This window comes from Cetorhinus maximus, chromosome 34, assembly GCF_964194155.1.
Source record: "Cetorhinus maximus chromosome 34, sCetMax3.hap1.1, whole genome shotgun sequence".
NCBI lineage: Eukaryota > Metazoa > Chordata > Chondrichthyes > Lamniformes > Cetorhinidae > Cetorhinus > Cetorhinus maximus.
In genome coordinates, this window is record NC_135912.1 from 6,522,886 (window position 1) to 6,547,837 (window position 24,952).

At 53.2% G+C, this 24,952-nt stretch overlaps 1 protein-coding gene across 1 annotated transcript; it reads right to left on the reverse strand.

Moving 5' to 3' along the window:
• Window positions 1-14,570: 14,570 nt before the first annotated feature.
• LOC144671713 (BTB/POZ domain-containing protein KCTD21-like) lies at window positions 14,571-15,396 on the reverse strand. Its single transcript, XM_078533727.1, has one exon. It carries the CDS (start codon window positions 15,393-15,395, stop codon window positions 14,571-14,573), a length of 825 nt encoding a protein of 274 aa, XP_078389853.1. The 5' UTR covers window position 15,396.
• Between the last annotated feature and the right edge of the window lie 9,556 nt (window positions 15,397-24,952).

Here is a 24,952-nt window from a genome sequence, read left to right on the forward strand (position 1 = left end):
GTATGGTGGGAGGGGCCAGGTGAGGGGAGGAGGGGGGGGCGGGGCCTTACAGGCAGGGTGGGCGGGGTTTGCTGCCAGAGATTGGGGGGGGCGTGGCCACAAGGGCGATTCCCCCAAGAGCAAGTCCAAATTCCACTGCTCTCCCTCTTCACCGTCCAGAACCAGTTTCGATCCCCCCTCCTCGGAGATTCGACCTGTGCCCGTGTTGCAGCCGAGGCTTACCAGGGTGATGCTGCCCGGCCTCCACCCTGCCTCGGCTCATCGGCTGCTGAAGCCCTCGCTCCTGCCTTCGCTGCCTCCAGGCTGGGCTATTCGAATGGACATTCGGCTATGGGAACTCTCGCCGCCTGGACGTTCCCCTCCGAGCCACTCGCCACCCCGACTTGGAAATACAATCGGCCGTCCCTTCGCCGTCGCTGGGTCAAAATCCCTCCCTAACGGCGCCCGGGGGTGGGGTGTCCCTACAGCACACGGACTGCAGCGGCTCAAGAAGGCGGCTCACCCCCACCTTCTCAAGGGGGCAGTCAGGGGACGGGCAATAAATAAGTCCTAACTCGCAACGAGCCCCAGTCATTCGCCCATCGCTCCTGCATTTGCTGATCTACACTGGTTAAGCCAAGCCTCGATTGTAACCCCTCTCACCCTCGTCTTCAAAGCTCCCCCATCGCCTCACTCCTCCCCGACCTCTGACCTTTAATCGCCCACCCCTTGGTTGACCGTGCCTTCAGCTCATGAGGGCCTGGGCTCTGGAATTCCCTCCCTAAACGACCTCTTTCTCTCCCCGTCACTCTTCCCCTGTGAGGTGGGCATCACTGGCAAGGGCAGCGCCTGTTGCTCATTCCTAATTACACCTTTGGGGGGGCGCAGTTAAGAGTCAACCACATTACTGGGTCTGGAGTCACATGTAGGCCAGACCAGGTAAGGACGGCAGGTTCTGATGATAGTTGCTGTGGTCACCGTCACCGAGACTGGCCTTTCAATCCCAGATTCGTTCACTGAATGTCAATTTGAACCCGCATTCCCCCAGAGAACTAACCTGGGCCTCTGGATTACTAGCCTAGTGACATCGCCACTAGGCCGCCATCTCCCCTATTCCACCGTCGCCCCTCAAATTGTGCTTGACAACAGCCCCCGCGTTATAAAGAAATGGCAGATGGGGGGGGCGAGAGGAGGCCTACGCGATAACTGACTGACAACTGCTGTCCGGTTATGGCCTGAGATTCTCGAACTCCCGTGGCCAGGATTTTTAATGGTGGGGTTTCCTGTCCCTCCGTCCGGAGAGTCAGTGGGGAGCATGTTCCTGCCAACCCTATCTGCCCCGCGGCGAGTTGACACTCCGACCAGCATTCATCGGCCAGGGCATTTTTGCTTCCAGTTCAGAGAGGGATCTTTGCTTTCGTCTAGTGCCCTTCAAGGCCCCAGGGTGTCCCACAGCACTTCACAGCCAGTTGAAATGTTGGAGATATAGGAGGAGACGCAAAAGACTCGAAACACATCAGCAATCATGTAAGTTTTATTAGAATTTCATCAGAATTTTGGAGGCAAGGATAATGTTACCATGACTGCGATCCTTGGAAACCAGGAGACTTTACTAAGACAGAGCAATGTTACTGATTAAAACCGCTGCTGGTAAAACCCAAGGCTGCGTTCTTTGAGAAGGAGATATCACATTGTGTCCTGATCTGACACTCCAAGCATATGAATGTACCTACCATTCAGGAGCAGGAGTAGGCCATTCGGCCCCTCGAGCCTGCTCCGCCATTCCAATAAGATCATGGCTGATCTGATTGTGGCCTCAACTCCACACTGCACCCCAACCCCGCCCCCCACCCCCAAGAAGGCCAGGGATAGGTCAAGAATTTAGCTACCTCCACCTTCAAATTATTTAATGACCCTGCCTCCACCCATCTCTGGGGAAGGTTTTCACTAATCTCTTATGGAAGAGTTTTATAAAAGTTCTTTCATGGGATGTGGGCTATTGCTGGCAAGACCAGCAATTGGCCTTGAACGGAGTGTCTTGCTCAGCCATTTCAGAGGCAGCCACACTGCTGTGCGTCTGGAGTCACATGTAGGCCAGACCGGGTAAGGAGGGCAGATTTCCTTCCCTAAAGGACATTAGTGAACCAGATGGGTTTAGTCTTTATAACAATTGATGATAGTTTCATGGTCACCATACTAAGACAAGCCAGGTTTTATTAATTTAATTCAAATTCTACCAGCCTCCATGATGGGAATCGAACCCATGTCCCCAAAGCATTAGCCTGGGCCCCTGGATTACTAGTCTAGTGATGTTACCACTACACCACTGTCTCCCAGGGCGGGTGACTGAGACTCTGGGACAGTTCCTCATATCCCACGACAGGTTGTAAAACAGGGTTGATAAAAATAGAAAACGCTGGAACAATCTCAGCAGGTCTGACATTATCTGTAGAGAGAGAAACAGACTTAACGTTTCGAGTCCATATGACTCTTCTTCAAAGCTAAAGAGAAATAGAAATGTGATGGGTTTTATACTGGATCAGTGCGGGGGTCAGGGGTCATTAGGCCAGAGTGGATCAGTGTGGGGTCAGGGGTCAATAGGCCAGAGTGGATCAGTGCTAGATCAGGGTTCAATAGGCCAGAGTGAATCAGTGCTAGATCAGGGGTCAATAGACCAGAGTGGATCAGTTCTAGATCAGGGGTTAATAAGCCAGAGTGGATCAGTTCTAGATCAGGGTTCAATAGGCCAGAGTGGATCAGTGCTAGATCAGGGATCAATAGGCCAGAGTGGATCAGTGGTAGATCAGGAGTCAATAGGCCAGAGTGGATCAGTGCGAGATCAGGGATCAATAGGCCAGAGTGGATCAGTGCTAGATCAGGGATCAATAGGCCAGAGTGGATCAGTGCTAGATCAGGGGTCAATAGGGCAGAGTGGATCAGTGCTAGATCAGGGATCAATAGGTCAGAGTGGATCAGTGCTAGATCAGGGATCAATAGGCCAGAGTGGATCAGTGCTAGATCAGGGATCAATAGGCCAGAGTGGATCAGTGCTAGATCAGGGATCAATAGGCCAGAGTGGATCAGTGCTAGATCAGGGATCAATAGGCCAGAGTGGATCAGTGCTATATCAGGGATCAATAGGCCAGAGTGGATCAGTGCTAGATCAGGGATCAATAGGCCAGAGTGGGTCAGTGCTAGATCAAGGATCAATAGGCCAGAGTGGATCAGTGCTAGATCAGGGATCAATAGCCCAGAGTGGATCAGTGCTAGATCAGGGGTCAATAGGCCAGAGTGGATCAGTGCTAGATCAGGGATCAATAGGCCAGAGTGGATCAGTGCTAGATCAGGGATCAATAGCCCGGAGTGGATCAGTGCTAGATCAGGGATCAATAGCCCAGAATGGATCAGTGCTAGATCAGGGATCAATAGGCCAGAGTAGATCAGTGCTAGATCAGGGGTCAATAGCCCAGAGTGGATCAGTGCTAGATCAGGGATCAATAGGCCAGAGTGGATCTGTGCTAGATCAGGGTTCAATAGACCAGAGTGGATCAGTGCTAGATCAGAGATCAATAGCCCGGAGTGGATCAGTGCTAGATCAGAGATCAATAGCCCGGAGTGGATCAGTGCTAGATCAGGGGTCACTAGGCCAGAGTGGATCAGTGCTAGATCAGAGATCAATAGACCAGAGTGGATCTGTGCTAGATCAGGGGTCAATAGCTCGGAGTGGATCAGTGTTAGATCAGGGATCAATAGGCCAGAGTGGATCAGTGCTAGATCAGAGATCAATAGACCAGAGTGGATCAGTGCTAGATCAGAGATCAATAGACCAGAGTGGATCAGTGCTAGATCAGGGGTCAATAGCCCAGAGTGGATCAGTGCGGGATCAGGGGTCAATAGGCCAGAGTGGATCAGTGCTAGATCAGAGATCAATAGCCCAGAGTGGATCAGTGCGGGATCAGGGGTCAATAGGCCAGAGTGGATCAGTGCTAGATCAGAGATCAATAGACCAGAGTGGATCAGTGCTAGATCAGAGATCAATAGCCCAGAGTGGATCAGTGCGGGATCAGGGGTCAATAGGCCAGAGTGGATCAGTGCTAGATCAGAGATCAATAGACCAGAGTGGATCAGTGCTAGATCAGGGGTCAATAGGCCAGACTGGATCAGTGCTAGATCAGAGATCAATAGACCAGAGTGGATCAGTGCTAGATCAGAGATCAATAGCCCAGAGTGGATCAGTGCGGGATCAGGGGTCAATAGGCCAGAGTGGATCAGTGCTAGATCAGAGATCAATAGACCAGAGTGGATCAGTGCTAGATCAGGGGTCAATAGGCCAGAGTGGATCAGTGTTAGATCAGGGATCAATAGGCCAGAGTGGATCAGTGCTAGATCAGGAGTCATTAGGTCAGAGTGGATCAGTGCTAGATCAGGAGTCATTAGGTCAGAGTGGATCTGTGCTAGATCAGGGATCAATAGCCCGGAGTGGATTAGCGTGGGATCAGGCATCAACAACCAGACTGGATCAGTGCGGGATCGGTGGTCAATAACCCAGAATAGATCAGGTCAGGGATGGGCGGGAGATCAGAAGGGATGGACAAAGATGACAAAGAGAGTGTTAATGGTAGTGTTAGAGACTAAAGAAGGTGTTGATAGCGGTGTAAAGGTGAGATAGCAGAATGTGTTAATAGCAGAACAGGGGTCAGCGCTCTGAGAAAGCACAACATTGAAACAAGTGCCAGATGGTCCTGGGTTGGTGGGGGTGGGTTGATTAGCTGTGATGTGGAGGAGAGGTGTGGTTGGGAAAAATTATTTTTAAAGATACATAGAAACATAATTGGATTTAAAAGGAGTAAAGATGGAGGAGAGAGTTTATGGTCTGAAGTTGTTGAACTCAATAACATATGAGGAACGTTTGAGGACTCTGGGTCTATACTCGATGGAGTTTAGAAGGATGAGGGGGGGGGATCTGATTGAAACTTACAGAATACTGAAAGGCCTGGATAGAGTGGACGTGGGGAAGATGTTTCCATTAGTAGGAGAGACTAGGACCCGAGGGCACAGCCTCAGAGTAAAGGGAAGACCTTTTAGAACAGGGATGAGGAGAAACTTGTGGGATTTATTCACTATACCCCCTGACCTTCCCCTCTCCGATGCTGAACGTTCAGTGCTCAGCAAAGGACTTAGTTTCATACCCTTACGCCCTCATCTCAATGGATTCCGGGCTCGGCACGATGCTGAACTCTTCATCCGCCGTCTTCGTCTCCGTGCTCACTTCTTTGGGCAGGAGTCCTCTCCCCGTTCAACGGATCCTTTTACCCACCTCCAATATTCTCCCTCCACTTGGAACCCTCCCTCTGGATTCTTACCTTCTCTTGATCTTTTAATTGAGAACTGTCGGAGTGACATTAGCCGTCTCAATTTCTCTGCTCCTCTCACCCATTCTAATCTGTCTCTCTCTGAACTTACTGCACTCCGTTCTCTCAGGTCCAACCCCAACATTGTCATCAAACCCGCTGACAAGGGTGGTGCTGTTGTTGTCTGGCGCATTGACCTCTACCTCGCGGAGGCTGAGCGTCAACTCGCAGACACTTCCTCCTACCTCTCCCTGGACCATGACCCCACCACTGAACATCAAGCCATTGTTTCCAGGACTGTCACTGACCTCATCTCCTCTGGAGATCTTCCTCCCACAGCTTCCAGCCTGATAGTCGCCCAACCTCGGACGGCCTGCTTCTACCTCCTACCCAAAATCCACAAAGAGAACTGTCCTGGCAGACCGATCGTGTCAGCCTGTTCCTGCCCCACGGAACTCATTTCTCGCTATCTTGACTCCCTTCTCTCTCCCCTTGTCCAGTCCCTTCCCACCTACATCCGTGATTCCTCTGACACCCTACATCATATCAACAATTTCCAGTTCCCTGGCCCCAACCGCCTCCTCTTCACCATGGACGTCCAATCCCTCTACACCTCCATCCCCCACCAGGATGGTCTGAGGGCCCTTAGCTTCTTCCTCGAACAGAGGCCCCAACAATCCCCATCCACCACTACTCTCCTCCGTCTGGCTGAACTTGTTCTCACACTGAACAATTTCTCCTTTAACTCCTCTCACTTCCTCCAAATAAAAGGTGTGGCTATGGGTACCCGCATGGGCCCCAGCTATGCCTGTCTCTTTATGGGGTATGTGGAACATTCCTTGTTCCAGTCCTACTCCGGCCCCCTCCCACAACTCTTTCTGCGGTACATCGATGATTACTTCGGTGCTGCTTCATGCTCTCGACGGGACCTGGAAAAATGCATTAATTTTGCTTCCAATCTCCACCCCTCCATCATTTTCACATGGTCCGTCTCTGACACTTCCCTTCCCTTCCTTGACCTCTCTGTCTCAATTTCTGGTGATAGACTTCCACCAATATCCATTACAAGCCTACCGACTCCCACAGCTACCTCGACTACAGCTCCTCACACCCCGCTTCCTGTAAGGACTCCATCCCATTCTCTCAGTTCCTTCGCCTCCGTCGCATCTGTTCTGATGACGCTACCTTCAAAAACAGTTCCTCTGACATGTCCTCCTTCTTCCTTAACCGAGGTTTTCCACCCACGGTGGTTGACAGGGCCCTCAACCGTGTCTGGCCCATATCCCGCGCATCCTCCCTCACGCCTTCTCCTCCTTCCCAGAAACATGATAGTGTCCCCCTTGTCCTCACTTATCACCCCACCAGCCTCCGCATTCAAAGGATCATCCTCCGCCATTTCAGCCAACTCCAGCATGATGCCACCACCAAACACATCTTCCCTTCGCCCCCCCGGCGGCATTCCGTAGAGATCGTTCCCTCCGTGACACCCTGGTCCACTCCTCCATCACCCCCTACTCCTCAACCCCCTCCTACGGCACCTCCCCATGCCCACGCAAAATATGCAACACCTGCCCCTTCACTTCCTCTCTCCTCACTGTCCAAGGGCCCAAACACTCCTTTCAAGTGAAGCAGCATTTCACTTGCATTTCCCCTAACTTAGTCTACTGCATTCGTTGCTCCCAATGCGGTCTCCTCTACATTGGAGAGACCAAACGCAGACTGGGCGACCGCTTTGCAGAACACCTTCGGTCTGTCCGCAAGCATTACCCAAACCTCCCTGTCGCTTGCCATTTTAACACTCCACCCTGCTCTCATGCCCACATGTCTGTCCTTGGCTTGCTGCATTGTTCCAGTGAAGCCCAATGCAAACTGGAGGAACAGCACCTCATCTTCCGACTAGGCACTTTACAGCCTTCCGGACTGAATATTGAATTCAACAACTTTAGATCTTGAACTCCCTCCCCCATCCCCACCCACTTTCCGTTTCTTCCCCCTCCCTTTTGTTTTTTCCAATAATTTATATAGATTTTTCTTTTCCCACCTATTTCCATTATTTTTAAATGTATTCCACCCATGGTTTATTTCACCCACCCCCACTAGGGCTATCTGTACCTTGCTCGTCCTGCTTTCTACCCTTAATTAGCACATTCCTTTAGATAATATCACCACCTTCAACACCTCTTTGTCCTTTTGTCTGTGACATCTTTTAGCTATCTCCACCTATCACTGGCTGCTTGTCCCAACAACCCCCCCCACCCCAGCCCCCACTTAAACCAGCTTATATTTCACCCCTTTCCTATTTCTACTTAGTTCTGTTGAAGGGTCATGAGGACTCGAAACGTTAACTGTGCTCCTCTCCGCCAATGCTGTCAGACCTGCAGAGTTTTCCCAGGTATTTCTGTTTTTGTTGAGGAGAAACCTCTTTAGCCAGAGAGTGGTGAATCTATGGAATTCATTGCCACAGAAGGCTGTGGAGGCCAGGTCATTGAGTGTATTTAAGACCGAGATAGATAGGTTCTTGATTGGTAAGGGGGATCAAAGGTTACGGGGAGAAGGCGGGAGAATGGGGGTTGAGAAACTTATCAGCCATGATTGAATGGCGGAGCAGACTCGATGGGCCGAATGACCTAATTTCTGCTCCTATGTCTTTTGGTCTTATGGTCTTATATTCAGTCCGGAAGGCTGTAAAGTGCCTAGTCGGAAGATGAGGTGCTGTCCCTCCAGTTTGCGTTGAGCTTCACTGGATCAGTGCAGCAGGCCAAGGACGGACATGTGGGCCTGTCAAGTATTTTTCATCATTAGTAAATTAAAGCGCTCGAGAAATCGAAAAAAAATGTGATTTTCTTTTTAATAAACTACGATTTCTCTTCCCGTAGCAGTGAATCGGAGCTCAGTTATCAACCCTTGGAGACTCCAAGGCCATCAGGGAGGTTTGGCGACCCAATAGCCCGAGGAATAATTAAAAATCAGGCAATGCTGGAAAAGCTCAGCATGTTCAGCAGCGTCTGTGGGGAGAGAAGCAGGGTTAACGTTTCGAGTCCGATACCTCACTTCTGCTTGGGGTCAGCAGAGAGAAACTTCTCCCTCTGGTTGGGGGGAGGAGTCCCCGACAAGGGGGCATCATTTGAACATTGGGAAGTCTCGCTACCACTGTGCAGGTGAGACCCCACACCTGGGGTACCGTGTATGGCTCTGGTCTCCTGATTTGAGAAGGGCCCCTTTCACTGGCAGAACTTGACAGATAAAGTGGCAGATGGAATTTAACCCTGAACAGTGTGAGGTGATACACTTTGGAAGGAGTAATTTGACAAGGAAGTATTCAATGAACGGCATGGCACTAGGAAGTTCTGAGGAACAAAGGGACCTTGGCGTGTGTGTCCATAGATCTCTGAAGGCGGAGGGGCACGTTAGTGGGGTGGTGAAAAAGGCATCTGGGACACTTGCCTTTATCAATCGAGGCATAGATTACAAAAGTAGGGAGGTGATGTTGGGGTTGTATAGAACCTCGGTGAGGCCACAGCTGGAGTACTGTGTGCAGTTCTGGTCGCCACATTATAGGAAGGATGTGATTGCACTGGAGGGGGTGCAGAGGAGATTCACCAGGATGTTGTCTGGGATGAAACATTTAAGTCATGAAGAGAGGTCGGATAGACTTGGGTTGTCTTCGTTGGAGCAGAGAAGACTGAGGGGCGACCTGATCGAGGTGTACAAGATTATGAGGGGGATGGACAGGGTGGATAGGGAGCAGCTGTTCCCCTTGGTTGAAGGGTCAGTTACAATGGGAAATAAGTTCAAGGTGAGGGGCAGGAGGTTTAGGGGGGGATGTGAGGAAAAACTTTTTGACCCAGAGGGTGGTGAGGGTCTGGAATGCGCTGCCTGGGAGGGTGGTGGAGGAGGGTTAGCCTCACATCCTTTAAAAAGTACCTGGATGAGCACTTGGCACCTCATCAACATTCAAGGTTATGGGGCCAAGTGCTGGTCAATGGGGTTAGGTAGGTAGGTCAGGTGTTTCTCGCATGTCGGTGCAGACTCGATGGGCCGAAGGGCCTCTCCTGCCCTGTGTGATCCTGTGAAAGTTCACCAGGCTGGTTCCTGGGATGAAGAGGGTTTGCCTCGTGAGGAGAGGTTGAGCAGGTTGGGCCTGTACCCACTGGAGTTTGGAAGAATGAGAGGCGACCTCATTGAAACACGCAAGATTCTGAGGGGGCTCGAGGGGGTAGATGCTGAGAGGATGTTTCCCCTCATGGGGGAACCTAGAACGAGGGGGAAACAGTTTCAAAATAATGAGTCTCCCATTTGGGACGGAAATGAGGAGAATTTTTTTCCTCTCAGAGGACGTTAATCTTTGGAATCCTCTTCTCGAGAGAGAGAGGTGGGGGTTGGGTCGTTGAACATATTCGAGGCTGAGTTTGATGTGTTCTCGGTCGACAAATGAGTCAAGGGTTATGGAGGGGGGGTGGTGCTGACAGGAAAATGGAGTTAAGGCCAAAATCTGATCAGCCTTAATCTTACCCAATGGCAGAGCAGGCTCGAGGGGCCGAATGGCCTACTCCTGCTCCTATGTCTTATGCTATATTCACAGGGAAATTAGGAATCGCTTTTTCACAAAAGGGTAGACGGAAGCTGGAACTCCCTCCCCACCCTCCTGGCCCCCTGACCTCCCCCTCCCCTCCCCCAGCAAGGGCAGTAGATGTTGGGGTCAATTGAGAGATGGAGACGTTTGCCGGATAAGCGTGCTAAGAGATAGGGAGCAAAGACAGGCCAGATGAAGGTCAGTCAGGATCTAATGGGATGGCAGGACAGGCTCGAGAGGGCTGAATGGCCTCCTGCTCGTCCTGCCTTCCCCTCTCGCAATCTGCACGTTCCCATTGCCACCCGGGGACTCGGTGGGGCTTCTCTCCTCTTCCCTTAGGCTTTGCCTGGGGCCTCTCACTTTCCTCGGAGCTTCTGGGTCAGTGATGACTGCGTCGTCCGTCCCTACCTCCGACCTGGGGGTGGTGGGGGGGTGGGGGGGGTGGTGAAGGGAGGGGAGGAGGCCCAAGTCGGGGGGATGCCAGCGTGCCAGAGGGCACAGGGGGAAGGGTGAGGGGGCTGAAGCCATGGCCGAGGAGGATGTGGGTGGGGGAAGGCCGCTCGGCCCGTTTGCTTCCGTGCTGGCCCCTTCGCAAGAGCGGCCCAATTCGCCCCTTTTCCACCCCCCCACCCGTGCTTTTCCACCCCACCCCACCCCCACCCTCCACTCCCATTATCCGGATAAACATGGTCACCGTCAGGCCTACTGAAGGCTCCACGGGCGCCAAGCCCTTTGACGGTTAAAACCGGCGGCACAGTCTGAGGCCGCGTCCCCGGCAGGGAATCTGTCACAAGATGGCGGCGGCCAGGACGGTCAAACGAGCTCGAAAATCAGAACCGCCGAAGTCAACTGCCAAAAAAACATCCCTCTCGAACGGACGACGTAACAGGCTTCGGCGCCGTATGGCGACCGGTGTGGGTGAAGTTTGGCGGCCCGGGGATGGAAGGTGGGTGGAGGAGGTGGTGGTGGTGGTGGTGGTGTGGTGGGCAGCCAAGGCCATCGTCGAGGAAAGTGGAGGAGCCTCCCAGGCCGAGAACTCTGTCACTCTGCAAACCCGTCGCTCATCCTGGCCCCCGATCTGTGGAAAAAAAAAACACGTTTCTTTCTGGGCGTCGTGAGGGGCTTTCGTTTTTCCCACCGGGTTCCCCGTGGCCAGATGTTCCTGCCAGGATGCCTGTACCACACACACACACACACACACACACACACGCGTGCACACAGTCAGACGAAGGCCCGGTCACCCTGTATTTCCAGCTTCCGGCACCCGAGGCATCACCCCAGGAACAGGAAAACCCCTTCCAAATTTGAATTTGAACGGGCTGGGGCTTTTTCCTTGAGAAAAGAGGAGGCTGAGGGGGTTCGGGAGAGGGGTGGGTGAGGGGGTGACCTGAGAGAGGTGTTTAAAATTCTGAAGCGGGGTCCAATAGGGTCGGAGATGAGGCGATGAACCCGCTTGTGTGGGGAGGCCAGGTGTCAGGGGTTGTCGATGTAAGAGAGTCACCGATCAACCCAATAGGGGGATTCAGGAGAAACGTCTCTACCCAGGGAGTGGGGAGAATGTGGGACTCGCTCCCACAGGGAGTGGGGAGAATGTGGGACTCGCTCCCATGGGGAGTGGGGGAGAATGTGGGACTCGCTCCCATGGGGAGTGGGGAGAATGTGGGACTCGCTCCCACGGGGAGTGGGGGAGAATGTGGGACTCGCTCCCACGGGGAGTGGGGGAGAATGTGGGACTCGCTCCCATGGGGATTGGGGAGAATGTGGGACTCGCTCCCACGGGGAGTGGGGGAGAATGTGGGACTCGCTCCCACGGGGAGTGGGGAGAATGTGGGACTCGCTCCCACGGGGAGTGGGGGAGAATGTGGGACTCACTCCCACGGGGAGCGGGGAGAGTGTGGGTCTCGCTCCCACGGGGAGTGGGGAGAATGTGGGTCTCGCTCCCATGGGGAGTGGGGGAGAATGTGGGACTCACTCCCACGGGGAGCGGGGAGAGTGTGGGACTCAATCCCACAGGGAGTGGGGAGAATGTGGGTCTCGCTCCCATGGGGAGTGGGGGAGAACGTGGGACTCGCTCCCACGGGGAGTGGGGAGAATGTGGGACTCGCTCCCACGGGGAGTGGTTGAGGTGAACAGTACAGAGACATTCAAGGGGGAAGCTGGATAAACACATGAGGGAGAGGGGATATGGAGATGGGGTGAGATGGAGAGGGTCGTGCAGAGCAGAAATGGAGTAGATGGGCTGAATGGCCTGTTCCTGTTCTGTAGTTTTATGCAGCATGAGCCTTAGACAGGATTGTTTTCCTATGACACGTACATGTGGAAAGCCCTTTGTCCCATGTTACTGTTTGGTATCTGATAAACTGAACCATAAATAAATAAATAAAGAGAACACTCTTTATCAAACAGACAATGACAAAACAATTTTCCACACGTACATGTGTAAAGAAAGCATTCTGAACTCCTCTGGCTGAGTATAACACTTCACAGCTTTACTCTGTATCTAACCCCGTGCTGTACCTGCCCTGAGAGTGTTTGATGGGGACAGTGTAGAGGAAGCTTTACTCTGTATCTAACTCTGTGCTGTACCTGTCCTGGGAGTGTTTGATGGGGACAGTGTAGAGGGAGCTTTACTCTGTATCTAACCCCGTGCTGTACCTGTCATGGGAGTGTTTGATGGGGACGGTGTAGAGGGAGCTTTACTCTGTATGTAACCCCGTGCTGTACCTGTCCTGGGAGTGTTTGATGGGGACAGTGTAGAGGGAGCTTTACTCTGTATCTAACCCCGTGCTGTACCTGTCCTGGGAGTGTTTGATGGGGACAGTGTAGAGGGAGCTTTACTCTGTATCTAACCCCGTGCTGTACCTGTCCTGGGAGTGTTTGATGGGGACGGTGTAGAGGGAGCTTTACTCTGTATCTAACCCCGTGCTGTCCCTGTCCTGGGAGTGTTTGATGGGGACAGTGTAGAGGGAGCTTTACTCTGTATCTAACCCCGTGCTGTACCTGTCATGGGAGTGTTTGATGGGGACGGTGTAGAGGGAGCTTTACTCTGAATGTAACCCCGTGCTGTACCTGTCCTGGGAGTGTTTGATGGGGACAGTGTAGAGGGAGCTTTACTCTGTATCTAACCCCGTGCTGTACCTGTCCTGGGAGTGTTTGATGGGGACAGTGTAGAGGGAGCTTTACTCTGTATCTAACCCCGTGCTGTACCTGTCATGGGAGTGTTTGATGGGGACGGTGTAGAGGGAGCTTTACTCTGAATGTAACCCCGTGCTGTACCTGTCCTGGGAGTGTTTGATGGGGACAGTGTAGAGGGAGCTTTACTCTGTATCTAACCCCGTGCTGTACCTGCCCTGGGAGTGTTTGTAGGGGACAGTGTAGAGGGAGCTTTACTCTGTATCTAACCCCGTGCTGTACCTGTCCTGGGAGTGTTTGATGGGGACAGTGTAGAGGGAGCTTTACTCTGTATCTAACCCCGTGCTGTACCTGTCCTGGGAGTGTTTGATGGGGACGGTGTAGAGGGAGCTTTACTCTGTATCTAACCCCGTGCTGTACCTGTCCTGGGAGTGTTTGATGGGGACAGTGTAGAGGGAGCTTTACTCTGTATCTAACCCCGTGCTGTCCCTGTCCTGGGAGTGTTTGATGGGGACAGTGTAGAGGGAGCTTTACTCTGTATCTAACCCCATGCTGTACCTGTCCTGGGAGTGTTTGATGGGGACAGTGTAGAGGGAGCTTTACTCTGTATCTAACCCCGTGCTGTACCTGTCCTGGGAGTGTTTGATGGGGACAGTGGTGAGGGAGCTTTAATCTCTCTGAAGGTGACTGTTTCACTTTCTTAGTTTTGACATTCAGTATCAGACTGAAGTTTCAATTGAATTTTATCCCTTTATAATCCTCAGCCTTTGGATGCAGAGTCCCAGGATCTCTGTAGCAGGGCCCTCTCCAGCCGGCACTGTGTATTCGGACGGGGTGTTAGAGAGAGGGAGGCCGGGGGAGGAGGCGGAATGGGGATGTGGGGAGGTGGGGAGGTTCAGAGAGAGAGAGGGGAGCTGGGGAGAGCTGGGGGTCCAGAGGTGGGTCTGAATTAGACGGTTGTCCATTTCGAGGGGGGGGTCCAAAGCGAGGGGGAATCCAGAAGTGGGTGTGAACAGGTGGGGGGTTGGTGGCGGGGGAGGGGGGTGGGGAGGATGGTTCTGGAGCCCCCAGAAGGCGAGGGCTGGGGGTGGGGGTGAGGGAGCTGAAGATGAAGCAGCCTGGAGTGGGGGGGAGGGGGTTGGGGGTCCAGAGTGGGGGAATGAATCTCAAGGGGGGTGGGTTTGTGGGGGTTGTGGGGGGGTAGTTTAGAGGGGGAGGGGATCTGAAGGGGAGGAGGGTGGTTGGAGGGGAAGATCTGAAGTTGGGGGATTGGAGGAGGAGGGGGAGGGGGGAGGGGGAGGGGGAGAGGAGTGGGGGAGGGGGGAGGGAGGTTAGACTCCGAAGCGGGAGGGGGATATTTTCCGACACAAACAGACAAGGGTTACGGACGGGAACGCGTACATCCCCCCTCGCGCCCCCTCCGCTCTCCCCCCTCCCCTCTACCCACCGCCCCTCTCCCCCCCTCCCCCTCTACACCCTTCCCCTCCCCCCCTCCTCCCCTCCCCCACCTTCACGTTTCCCGCCTTTTTTTTACCTCAGTACCTGAGGAACCGCAGGGCTGTGCAGTTCAAGATGTCGCCGGGGTCGGGCAGGAGGCTGTCCACTCGGTACCGCTGGCCCAGCGCCGCCTGCAGCAGCTCCTCCACGAAGGCCGGGGCGTCGGCCAGCTCCCTCTGCCCGGCCTGGGCCCGCAGCCTGCCGAGGCCCAGCCGGGCGTACTCGCCCTCGGGCAGCTCGGGGGGCCGGGGGGCCCAGGCCAGCTCCAGGCGGCAGGGGGGGGCGGCGGGGCCTGTGGGGCCTGCGGGGCCTGCGGGGCCTGAGGGGCCTGCGGGGCCTGTGGGGCCAGGCTCGGGGGGCCAGGGTAGGCCCAGCCTGGCGGAGAGCAGGCCCAGGAAGCCGGGGCAGGTGGAGAAGAGGCGGGCCCGGTAGACGGTGAGGGAGCAGGTGGAGAGGGCGTAGTTGAGGGGCCCTTGCTTCTGGTTGAAGTGAAGGGTTTGCGTCTGGGACAGGATATTGCACTGGAGCAGGGCGTAGCCCCGGTCTTGCTGCTGGGCCACCAGCTCCTCCAGCAAAGGCCCGACCTGGTAGAAGTCAGCCTCCCTCTTCAGCAGCCGCAGCTCCCTGTAGCCCTCGGGCAGGTCCAGGTGGCTGGAGCGCAGGTAGTTCAGGATGTGCCGGAAGGGCTTCCCGTCCCGGTCGATGAAGAGGTTCCCCGCCTGGTCCCTGCGGCTGGACAGCTGGCCCTTGAACATGGCCCCCAGCATCGAGTCCGGGTACCTGGTCAGGGTCTCGCTGCTGGTGGTGTACAGGGTACCCCCCACGTTCAGGGACACGGGCTCCAGGCTTGGCGTCCTCAGCATCGCTGCCCGGGTTGGGGTGAGCGACTGTGTCCCGGGAGCTCGGAGCCTGTGCAGGCAGCTCCTGATGTGCTTGGGAGGGAGGGAGGGAGGGAGGGAGGGAGGAAGGGGAGGGGAGGCAGGGCTAAAGCAATCCCAGCATCAGCAAATCACCCGAGACTTAACCCTCTGTAAATCACCGAGCGAGGACTGGACATCCAGCAGAGATGCTGTAAAGCCTGCGCTATAGGCCCCAAAATTCCTGTCATTATAAACCCCAAAACTTTGTCAATTAAATCGCGAATCCCTTTAAAATTAAACCCAACTGGTCAAATAAAATCTAAGCCTCTGTAAAATGAACCCTAAACCCCTGTTCAACAAGTCCTGAAATCCCTGTAAAATATTCCTCGAATCCCTATATAAATGTTAATTCCTATGAAATAAACCCTAAACCCCTGTTAGACAAACCCCGAAATCCCTGTAAAATATTCCTCGAATCCCTATATAAATGTTAATTCCTATGAAATAAACCCTAAACCCCTGTTAGACAAACCCCGAAATCCCTGTAAAATATTCCTCGAATCCCTATATAAATGTTAATTCCTGTTATAAACCCTAAACCCCTGTTAAACAAGTCCTGAAATCCCTGTAAAATATTCCTCGAATCTCTATATAAATGTTAATTCCTGTTATAAACCCTAAACCCCTGTTAAACAAACACCGAAATCCCTTTAAATATTCCTCGAATCTCTATATAAATGTTAATTCCTGTTATAAACCCTAAACCCCTGTTAAACAAACCCCAAAATCCCTGTAAAATATTCCACGAATCCCTATATAAATGGTAATCCCTATGTTATAAACCCTAAACCCCTGCTAAATAAACCCTGAAATCCCTGTAAAATATTCCTCAAATCCCTATATAAAATGCTAATCCCTGTTATAAACCCTAAACCCCTGTTAAACAAACCCCAAAATCCCTTTAAATATTCCTCGAATCTCTATATAAATGTTAATTCCTGTTATAAACCCTAAACCCCTGCTAAATAAACCCTGAAATCCCTGTAAAATATTCCTCGAATCCCTATATAAAATGCTAATCCGTATGATATAAACCCTAAACCCCTGTTAAACAAACCCCGAAATCCCTTTAAATATTCCTCGAATCCCTATATAAAATGCTAATCCCAATATTATGAACCCTAAACCCCAGTTAAACAAAGCCTGAAATCCCTGTAAAGTATTCCTCGAATCCCTGTATAAAATGCTAATCCCTATGTTATAAACCCTAAATCCCTGCTAAATAAACCCGAAACCTGATATGTAAAATCTAAGCCCTGTAGTTTAAACTCCGAGGCTCACAGCCCCATCGCTGACAGGCAGTGAGACATTGCGAACCTTATTTTATAAAAAGATTCTGCCTGCGATGGAGCAGACTGACTGCTTTCACGGTACATCACTGCCCTCTGCTGTGACTACAGCTCCATCTCCCACACCAGTCACACCGTGGGAACAGGACAGTCAATCAGGGAGGCGGGACTCGGGGACTGAATCAGCCTCGTGCTCACTCGGGGGTCCTTGGGTTTTGGACTGGGTTTTAATTGCCTCGTCCCAAAAATGAAGGGCCCGTGTCTGACCCGCTCCACTGGGAAGAACAGGAAAGAGAGGTGGGAAAGGAAGGAAGTGGGGTGAGGAGAGGGGGCTTGGGGGGGAGGAATGCGTGTGGCAGTATTGGTTAAGGGGAGCCTTGTCGTGGTGGTGAGAGAGAGAGCGAGGGGGCTCAAGGGCAGAATCTATTTAGCCAGAGCTAAGGAACAAATACATTGCTCAGTCTAGCCGATAGACTGCCAACTGGTGAGAAGGATGTAAACAGCGGGACAAATAGGCAAGGAAATTACAGAGAGGTGCAAAAATGATAGAGTGGTTATAATGGGGGATTTAATTATCCAAATATAGGCTGGGATAATAGGAGTGTAGAAGTGGTATCAGGAGAATTTCCTACAGCAGTGTATTTCCAGTCCAGCAAGACACTGCTGGACCTGGTTCTTGGGAATGAGGTGGGCCGAAGTGGATCAAGTGTCAATGGGGGAACATTTAGGGGAAAGTGATCTTATGGAAGAGGAAAAGGAGCGATCCAGGGTAAGGGTAATTAACCGGGGGACAGCCAACAACTATTATTGTTGGTCTGGAGATGGAATAATCTTCTGGCCTCTAATTCACTCTGTGAGGCATCAGCTTTGTCCCCCACTCAGTGACACTCACAGGCCTCAGCCTGCTGTTTTTGGGAATGTCCCAAACAGACGCCTTCCACTGGGCACAACACCAACCAGCCCCCTCCGTATGGCCCTCTGCATCGAGTGTCCTCTGTCTCACCTCGAGTGTCGCTCTCAGACACCACATGTTTCTCTCCCATCGCATGCCTCTCTCACGCACACTGTGTGTCTCTCACACGTTGACATGTCTCTACCAGAAAACCACATGTCTCACACACACCGCATGTCCCTCACACACCGAGTGTCTCTCGCACACCGCATGTCCCTCACACACCAAGTGTCTCTCACGCACATGGAGAGTCTCTCACACACCAAATGCCTCACACACCGTGCGTCTCACTCACAGTGAGTGTCTCACACACACCGAGTGTCTCACACACACCGAGTGTCTCTCTGACACACCGAGTGTCTCTCACACACACCGAGTGTCTCTCACATACACCGAGTGACTCTCACACACACCGAGTGTCTCACACACAACGAGTGTCTCTCTCACACACTGAGTGTCTCTCACACACACCGAGTGTCTCTCACACACACCGAGTGTCTCTCACACACACCGAGTGTCCCACACACACCGAGGGTCTCTCTCACACACCGAGTGTCTCTCACACACAGCGAGTGTCTCTCTCAAACACCAAGTGTTTCTCACACACCGAGTGTCTCACACACACCGAGTCTCTCACAGACACCGAGTGTCTCTCACACACCGAGTGTCTCTCACACACCGAGTGTCTCTCACACACTGAGTTTCTCTCACAAGCCGAGTGTCTCTCACACACCGAGTGTCTCTCTCACACACCGAGTGTCTCTCACACACACCGAGTGTCTCTCACACACCGAGTGTCTCTCACGCACACCGAGTGTCTCTCACACACCGAGTTTCTCTCACAAGCCGAGTGTCTCTCACACAAACCGAGTGTCTCTCACACACCGAGTGTCTCTCACACACCGTGTGTCTCTCTCACGCACCGAGTGTCTCTCACACACCGAGTGTCTCTCACACACCGAGTGACTCTCACACACACCGAGTGTCTCTCAGACACCGAGTCTCTCTCACACCACCGAGTGCCTCTCTCACACCGAGTGTCTCAAAAGCACCGAGTGTCTCTCACACACCGAGTGTCTCTCACACACCGAGTGTCTCTCACACACACCGAGTATCTCTCACACACCGAGTGTCTCTCACACACCGAGTGTCTCTCACACACCAAGTGTCTCACAAACACTGAGTGTCTCTAACACTAACCGAGTGTCTCTCTCACACACCGAGTGTCTCTCACACACACCGAATGTCTCTCTCACACACCGAGTGTCTCTCACACAGACCGAGTGACTCTCACACACACCGAACGTCTCTCTCTCACAACGAGTGTCTCTCACACACCGAGTGTCTCTCACACACACCGAATGTCTCTCTCACACACCGAGTGTCTCTCACACACACCGAGTGACTCTCACACACACAGAATGTCTCTCTCACACACCGAGTGTCTCTCACACACCAAGTGTCTCACACGCACCGAGTGTCTCTCTCACACACCGAGCGTCTCTCACACACACCGAATGTCTCTCTCACACACCGAGTGTCTCTCACACACCGAGTGACTCTCTCACACACCGAGTGTCTCTCACACACCGAGTGTCTCTCACACACCAAGTGTCTCACACGCACCGAGTGTCTCTCTCACACACCGAGCGTCTCTCACACACACCGAATGTCTCTCTCACACACCGAGTGTCTCTCACACACCGAGTGACTCTCTCACACACCGAGTGTCTCTCACACACCGAGTGACTCTCACACACACCGAGTGTCTCTCACACACCGAGTGCATCTCACACACACTGAGTGTCTCTCACACACCGAGTGTCTCTCACACACCGAGTGTCTCTCTCACACACCGAGTGTCTCTCACACACCGAGTGTCTCTCACACACACCGAGTGACTCTCGCACACCGACTCTCTCTCACACACCGAGTGCCTCTCTCACACCGAGTGTCTCACACGCACCAAGTGTCTCTCACACACCGAGTGTCTCTCACACACCGAGTGTCTCTCACACACACCGAGGGTCTCTCACACACCGAGTGTCTCTCACACACCGAGTGTCTCTCACACACCAAGTGTCTCACACACACCGAGTGTCTCTCACACTCACCGAGTGTCTCTCTCACACACCGAGTGTCTCTCTCACACACCGAGTGTCTCTCACACACACCGAATGTCTCTCTCACACACCGAGTGTCTCTCACACACCGAGTGTCTCTCACAGTACAAGTGTCTCTCTCACACTCCGAGTGTCTCTCTCACACGCCGAGTGCCTCTCAGACACACCGAGTGTCTCTCACACACCGAGTGTCACTCACACACTCCGAGTGTCTCTCACACGCACCGAGTGTCTCTCACACACCGAGTGTCTCTCACACAGCGAGTGTCTCTCACACACACCGAGTGTCTCTCTCACACGCCGAGTGTCTCTCACACACCGAGTGTCTCTCACACACCGAGTGCCTCTCTCACACCGAGTGTCTCTCACACACACCGAGTGTCTCTCACACACACCGAGTGTCTCTCACACACACCGAGTGTCTCTCACACACCGAGTTTCTCTCTCACACCGAGTGTCTTTCACACACCGAGTGTCTCTCACACACAGAGTGACTCTCTCACACCGAGTGACTCTCTCACACCGAGTGTCTCTCACACACCGAGTGTGTCTCACACACCGAGTGACTCTCTCACACCGAGTGTCTCTCACACACACCGAGTGTCACTCACACACCGAGTGTCTCTCACACACATCGAGTGTCTCTCACACACACCGAGTGTCTCTCTCACACCGAGTGTCTCTCACACACACCGAGTGTCTCTCACACACCGAGTGTCTCTCACACACCGAGTGCCTCTCTCACACCGAGTGTCTCTCACACAAACCGAGTGTCTCTCACACACACCGAGTGTGTCTCACACACACGGAGTGCCTCTCTCACACACGGAGTCTCTCACACTCCGAGTGTCTCTCACACACCGAGTGTCTCTCAGACACCGAGTCTCTCTCACACCACCGAGTGCCTCTCTCACACCGAGTGTCTCAAACGCACCGAGTGTCTCTCACACACCGAGTGTCTCTCACACACCGAGTGTCTCTCACACACACCGAGTATCTCTCACACACCGAGTGTCTCTCACACACCGAGTGTCTCTCACACACCAAGTGTCCCACAAACACTGAGTGTCTCTAACACTAACCGAGTGTCTCTCTCACACACCGAGTGTCTCTCACACACACCGAATGTCTCTCTCACACACCGAGTGTCTCTCACACAGACCGAGTGTCTCTCACACACACCGAACGTCTCTCTCTCACAACGAGTGTCTCTCACACACCGAGTGTCTCTCACACACACCGAATGTCTCTCTCACACACCGAGTGTCTCTCACACACACCGAGTGACTCTCACACACACAGAATGTCTCTCTCACACACCGAGTGTCTCTCACACACCAAGTGTCTCACACGCACCGAGTGTCTCTCTCACACACCGAGCGTCTCTCACACACACCGAATGTCTCTCTCATACACCGAGTGTCTCTCACACACCGAGTGACTCTCTCACACACCGAGTGTCTCTCACACACCGAGTGACTCTCACACACACCGCGTGTCTCTCACACACCGAGTGCATCTCACACACACTGAGTGTCTCTCACACACCGAGTGTCTCTCACACACCGAGTGTCTCTCTCTCACACCGAGTGTCTCTCACACACCGAGTGTCTCTCACACACACCGAGGGATTCTCGCACACCGACTCTCTCTCACACACAGAGTGCCTCTCTCACACCGAGTGTCTCACACGCACCAAGTGTCTCTCACACACCGAGTGTCTCTCACACACCGAGTGTCTCTCACACAGACCGAGGGTCTCTCACACACCGAGTGTCTCTCACACACCGAGCGTCTCTCACACACCAAGTGTCTCACACACACCGAGTGTCTCTCACACACACCGAATGTCTCTCTCACACACCGAGAGTCTCTCACACACCGAGTGTCTCTCACAGTACAAGTGTCTCTCTCACACTCCGAGTGTCTCTCTCACACACCGAGTGTCTCTCACACACACCGAATGTCTCTCTCACACACCGAGTGTCACTCACACACCGAGTGTCTCTCACACACATCGAGTGTCTCTCACACACAACGAGTGTCTCTCTCACACCGAGTGTCTCTCACACACACCGAGTGTCTCTCACACACCGAGTGTCTCTCACACACCGAGTGCCTCTCTCACACCGAGTGTCTCTCACACAAACCGAGTGTCTCTCACACACACCGAGTCTGTCTCACACACACGGAGTGCCTCTCTCACACACGGAGTCTCTCACACTCCGAGTGTCTCTCACACACCGAGTGTCTCTCAGACACCGAGTCTCTCTCACACCACGGAGTGCCTCTCTCACACCGAGTGTCTCAAACGCACCGAGTGTCTCTCACACACCGAGTGTCTCTCACACACCGAGTGTCTCTCACACACACCGACTATCTCTCACACACCGAGTGTCTCTCACACACCGAGTGTCTCTCACACACCAAGTGTCCCACAAACACTGAGTGTCTCTAACACTAACCGAATGTCTCTCTCACACACCGAGTGTCTCTCACACACACCGAGTGTCTCTCTCACACGCCGAGTGTCTCTCACACACCGAGTGTCTCTCACACACCGAGTGCCTCTCTCACACCGAGTGTCTCTCACACACACCGAGTGTCTCTCACACACACCGAGTGTCTCTCACACACACCGAGTGTCTCTCACACACCGAGTTTCTCTCTCACACCGAGTGTCTTTCACACACCGAGTGTCTCTCACACACAGAGTGACTCTCTCACACCGAGTGACTCTCTCACACCGAGTGTCTCTCACACACCGAGTGTGTCTCACACACCGAGTGACTCTCTCACACCGAGTGTCTCTCACACACACCGAGTGTCACTCACACACCGAGTGTCTCTCACACACATCGAGTGTCTCTCACACACACCGAGTGTCTCTCTCACACCGAGTGTCTCTCACACACACCGAGTGTCTCTCACACACCGAGTGTCTCTCACACACCGAGTGCCTCTCTCACACCGAGTGTATCTCACACAAACCGAGTGTCTCTCACACACACCGAGTGTGTCTCACACACACCGAGTGTCTCTCACACACGGAGTCTCTCACACTCCGAGTGTCTCTCACACACCGAGTGTCTCTCAGACACCGAGTCTCTCTCACACCACCGAGTGCCTCTCTCACACCGAGTGTCTCAAACGCACCGAGTGTCTCTCACACACCGAGTGTCTCTCACACACCGAGTGTCTCTCACACACACCGACTATCTCTCACACACCGAGTGTCTCTCACACACCGAGTGTCTCTCACACACCAAGTGTCCCACAAACACTGAGTGTCTCTAACACTAACCGAGTGTCTCTCTCACAAACCGAGTGTCTCTCACACACACCGAATGTCTCTCTCACACACCGAGTGTCTCTCACACAGACCGAGTGTCTCTCACACACACCGAACGTCTCTCTCTCACAACGAGTGTCTCTCACACACCGAGTGTCTCTCACACACACCGAATGTCTCTCTCACACACCGAGTGTCTCTCACACACCGAGTGACTCTCTCACACACCGAGTGTCTCTCACACACCGAGTGACTCTCACACACACCGAGTGTCTCTCACACACCGAGTGCATCTCACACACACTGAGTGTCTCTCACACACCGAGTGTCTCTCACACACCGAGTGTCTCTCTCACACACCGAGTGTCTCTCACACACACCGAGTGACTCTCGCACACCGACTCTCTCTCACACACCGAGTGCCTCTCTCACACCGAGTGTCTCACACGCACCAAGTGTCTCTCACACACCGAGTGTCTCTCACACACCGAGTGTCTCTCACACACATCGAGGGTCTCTCACACACCGAGTGTCTCTCACACACCGAGCGTCTCTCACACACCAAGTGTCTCACACACACCGAGTGTCTCTCACACTCACCGAGTGTCTTTCTCACACACCGAGTGTCTCTCTCACACACCGAGTGTCTCTCACACACACCGAATGTCTCTCTCACACACCGAGTGTCTCTCACACACCGAGTGTCTCTCACAGTACAAGTGTCTCTCTCACACTCCGAGTGTCTCTCTCACACACCGAGTGTCTCTCACACACACCGAATGTCTCTCTCACACACCGAGTGTCACTCACACACCGAGTGTCTCTCACACACATCGAGTGTCTCTCACACACACCGAGTGTCTCTCACACATCGAGTGTCTCTCTCACACACCGAGTGTCTCTCACACACACCGAGTGTCTCTCACACACCGAGTGTCTCTCACACACCGAGTGCCTCTCTCACACCGAGTGTCTCTCACACAAACCGAGTGTCTCTCACACACACCGAGTGTGTCTCACACACACGGAGTGCCTCTCTCACACACGGAGTCTCTCACACTCCGAGTGTCTCTCACACACCAAGTGTCTCTCAGACACCGAGTCTCTCTCACACCACCGAGTGCCTCTCTCACACCGAGTGTCTCAAACGCACCGAGTGTCTCTCACACACCGAGTGTCTCTCACACACCGAGTGTCTCTCACACACACCGAGTATCTCTCACACACCGAGTGTCTCTCACACACCGAGTGCCTCTCACACACCAAGTGTCCCACAAACACTGAGTGTCTCTAACACTAACCGAGTGTCTCTCTCACACACCGAGTGTCTCTCACACACACCGAATGTCTCTCTCACACACCGAGTGTCTCTCACACAGACCGAGTGTCTCTCACACACACCGAACGTCTCTCTCTCACAACGAGTGTCTCTCACACACCGAGTGTCTCTCACACACACCGAATGTCTCTCTCACACACCGAGTGTCTCTCACACACACCGAGTGACTCTCACACACACAGAATGTCTCTCTCACACACCGAGTGTCTCTCACACAGACCGAGTGTCTCTCACACACACCGAACGTCTCTCTCTCACAACGAGTGTCTCTCACACACCGAGTGTCTCTCACACACACCGAATGTCTCTCTCACACACCGAGTGTCTCTCACACACACCGAGTGACTCTCACACACACAGAATGTCTCTCTCACACACCGAGTGTCTCTCACACACCAAGTGTCTCACACGCACCGAGTGTCTCTCTCACACACCGAGCGTCTCTCACACACACCGAATGTCTCTCTCACACACCGAGTGTCTCTCACACACCGAGTGACTCTCT

Bases quoted from the DNA above. Each gene is read 5' to 3' on its own strand.
- LOC144671713 (XM_078533727.1), bottom strand. From the start codon at position 15,395: ATGCTGAGGACGCCAAGCCTGGAGCCCGTGTCCCTGAACGTGGGGGGT.